A 3,819-nucleotide genomic window follows, 5' to 3' on the forward strand; every position below is an offset into this window, starting at 1 on the left:
GCAGCTGAGCTTTGACAATTATGTAATAGGCTGCCGAAATTCGTGGTAATAAAGATTTTATTTGTGAGAGAGAGAGAGAGAAAGAGAGAGAGAGAGAGACTGACAGACACAGAAAGGGAGAGACGTTGTGTTAATCCTATCCTTGCGGAGCGAGCCGGCGCTAGGACCCGGGAGAAACCAGCGGACTCACAGAGGCTTATAGGACAGTCAGTGACGACATTAAGGGAAACTGGACGTCTGGGTCAACAAATAAAAGCACATGTTCAGCGATTTACAAAGAATAGAAAGCTATAAAATCATTATGTTAAATATGGAATAGACCAGCTGCACCAGTACAAGAGAGTCTGTATAAAATGTACATATATTTTTAATTTTTAATCCGGCAATATCCTTACTGGGTTTAACCTTTCCACATTTTAAAAAATAAGAAATTAAATAAAATAGCTCTCCTATGTCTTATCTGAGGATCTTCACTTTGTTTCCTGTTAATTTATTTTCCTTAAAAGAATCACATTTATTGTCATTATACAGGTAGTACAAAGAAATTAGAGGCAATGCCTTAAAGTGCATATGAAAACATACATAAACCGCATTCAGTCCATTCACACGTAAAATTGCACAGTTGAATAAAACAGTGTAATAATATAAATAGTAAATAAATAATAAAATGTGTGTTCAGCCACGTTATTATTAGCGTAATTGTAGCCTAATAATAATAATAATAATAAAATGAAATGTACAGTGTGATAGAAATGTGATAAAATGAAAGCCAGTAAGATAATAATTCATATTTATCTCATAATGTGGATATTTTCTTGTAATTATCCCATCATCCATTTGTCTTCTCCTGAGCTGACGCGTGAAATCCTCCTCTTATTTTGAAACTCGTCACCGGAAGCTCGCGGCGCGTTAATCTGCGCGTCTTCTCACCGGTGTCTGGCACCCGGTGTAGTGCGCACTGCTCTCCACTCCTGTCCAAACTCAACGTCAGTCTGTCAGAGACCGTCTGAGCGCGCACACACACACTGTGCCCCCTCTCACACACTTGTCTGGCACACACACACGCGCGCTCACACACACACACGGACCCGAGAAGAAAGAGAGGAGAAAAGAGAAGAGGAGGAGAGAGCTCCGGTTTATTTCAACTTCTCTATTTGCTTCTACTCGTGTCTTTTCTGTCTCTTCTTTTTTTTCCCACCAATGCGAGGATTTTATTACTCTTACTATCACTGTTCTTATCACTTCTGTCCCGAACTGAGTGGAACCAGTTTAAGGACCAGACGGGAGTATGTAAAATAATTTGAACGACTGAAAAAAAAAAAAAAAAAAAAACAAGAAGAAGAAGAAGAAGAAAAAAAGAAAGAGGAAAAAATGGATAAACGGAGTAATTCTCTCGTTTTGCCTGCAGTTTTCATCTACTTTGTACTTTTGGGATTTACTGTTGGACAATTCTTTCCAGGTAAAGCGATTCATTTCTTTCATTTGTGGATGTTTTCTTATTTATTTGCATTATTATTGTTATTATTCTTATTTTTAATGCATTTCTTTTTGAGTTTGGATATTTGGGTTCCACCGCGCGCTGAGGTTTGCTCATATGGGAATATAAAGAAGGTTGATTTGTGCATCTCAGCACATTTTTGGGGCACCTTGCAGCTGTTTATATGCTGAATTTCTGGATACTATGATAGGTAAAACAGTCCTAAACTCAGCTGTGAGCACATTGTCAGTTTTTTGGAGTCATTGATGTGCAGCCTCACAATAAGCTGGAAACGTATTTAGAGGGACAATGCCATATAATCACCATATAATGCTTTTTATCACTGATTATGATGTTAGTTTGCTTGATTATGATGATCAGCCTGAGAGCATATAATCATATCTGGCTCTGCTGTGCGCATTGGAGCTTGGCTGTGAAGTTTGTGGATGCTCCGGGAGGTTTTTATTTTTCATTTTTAACCCCGTGAAGCATCCCGTGCGCTTGGATGTGAGATGTGGAGGGTTAATAAGTGATTTTGTGGTGTTGGTATGTTATACATAATGCTGGGAGCTGGTTGTCTGTTTAGGAAGCGTACGGACCGCGGTGCACCGTGCCTCCACCCGTCCGAGCTCAAACTCTCTTATTTAAGCGTCCCCTTGATTTATTAATGCAACTATTCATATTTGGAGACGTCCTGCTGCTATTACGCACGCACATCGTTGTAAAGCAGTGTCGTATAGGATGTAGGATGATGTGTATAAGTTGCAGAACACCCTCAAGCTTTCTATTTAACTTTTACCCACAATTAAATAATCTAACATCTAATTTACATCCTTCTCTCTAGATTAGTGTCTTAGATCAGCCTTTATAGCCCATGCTGTACTATATCAGTCATTACGCAGCGGCTCAGTCAGGCTACATCTCCCGGAATGAAAAGCTTCGGGATCCTCTCACACAGTAGTCCGCAGCAGCAGCAGCAGCATCTCTGCACCGCAGTCCAAGAGCCAGCACTCCTCTGGCACTTGTTACGCGCCGGAGAGGTTTGGAGATCGTGGCTTTGCACTGCTTTCCATTCCTTTTTTTTTACTCGGAGTCAGCGATGATTATGATTTTATAAAATTATAAATCAGATGGAAATGAAGCTTTATAGATTGATAATAGCAGCCAGGTTGCGGGTTAGTGCAGCGCTGCTTTGCTCCCAAATATCCGGCAGGCTTCATTGAGTCCTTCCTTGATAAAAGCGTGAATAACATTGTGGATGAAAAGGGGAGAAATTCAAAGAGCTTGTCTAGAAGTTAAAGTGTTTTATTATTTACTGATTAATAAACTCTGATTAAAAGCAAGCTGTGTTATAGTAAACCTTGCAGGGATCATAATCAGCTGTTTCGCATGTTCTCTACCACTTGAAACCATCATTTTCTGTCTATTTCTTTCATATTAGACTTGATCATATATCGGATCTGGTGTGACTGCGTCCTGTGTGCTCTAACTTCACTAAGCAGCAAACCCTTATTTTCAAGTTCAGTGTGAAGGTAACAGGAAAAGATGGGTTTAAATTTAAATCAGTGATGTTGTCAATAGATTGCAGCAGCAGTCCGACGCCTCTGTGTCCGCCTCTCTCTCTCTCTCTCTCTCTGTCTCTCTCCCTCTCTCTCTCGGCACCTTCTGCTTGGTATTCATGACTTGTAAGGCTGCAAAAAGAGGCTACTTTGAAGGGGAAGACTGGCTGCAAACACTGAGTCTCCCTCCCTCTCCTCTCCTCTTCTCCTTTTCTCCTCTTCTCCCCTTCTCCCCTTCTGTCTCTGGCGTCTCTGGAGCAAGCCGTCCTTCTCTCTCTCTCTCTCTCCGTGCGTAATGGTGCAGCGGAGGAAGCATTGCGCGTTATGTGGAGGAGAGAAAGTATCAAAGTGGCAATGCATATGCGTGGATTTGTGTTTTAAATGCTATAAACAGATGTGTTGGATCGAGTTGGTTCTCATTTTTAGGCTGGTTTGAGTCATATAGAGTCATACTGAATATCACAATACAACCTTGTCTTCTATAGAGGATGCGATGAATCAAGAACGGAGGAAATAACTTTATAACTTTATATCTCTTATTGTCTTACAACTCAAATGTGGTGTTTTATTGCAATATGCCTGTGTGGAGTCAGTCTGAATTTTGTGTCCTCTGTGTGTGTGTGCGTGTGTGTGTTTTGAGAGAGACTGAGAAAAAGAGCTGTAGTTTGCTCCGGTGCCGTTAGGGGGCGATATTGGCACATCAGATATATGCATCGTCTCACACACACACACACACACACACACACACACACACACACACACACACACACACACACACACACA

The 3,819-nt window shown here is 41.0% G+C and overlaps 1 protein-coding gene across 1 annotated transcript in view; it reads left to right on the top strand.

Moving 5' to 3' along the window:
• Nucleotides 1-762: 762 nt before the first annotated feature.
• Nucleotides 763-3,819, top strand: part of ptprt (protein tyrosine phosphatase receptor type T) — a 470,972-nt gene continuing 467,915 nt past the window's right edge. The window contains exons 1-2 of the mRNA XM_053315616.1: nt 763-772; nt 1,409-1,459. Of these exons, the coding sequence (XP_053171591.1) occupies nt 763-772; nt 1,409-1,459 (61 nt within the window). The remainder of the gene's footprint in view (nt 773-1,408; nt 1,460-3,819) is intronic.

Source organism: Scomber japonicus, chromosome 3 (genome assembly GCF_027409825.1).
Source record: "Scomber japonicus isolate fScoJap1 chromosome 3, fScoJap1.pri, whole genome shotgun sequence".
In the NCBI taxonomy this organism is placed as follows: Eukaryota; Metazoa; Chordata; class Actinopteri; order Scombriformes; family Scombridae; genus Scomber; species Scomber japonicus.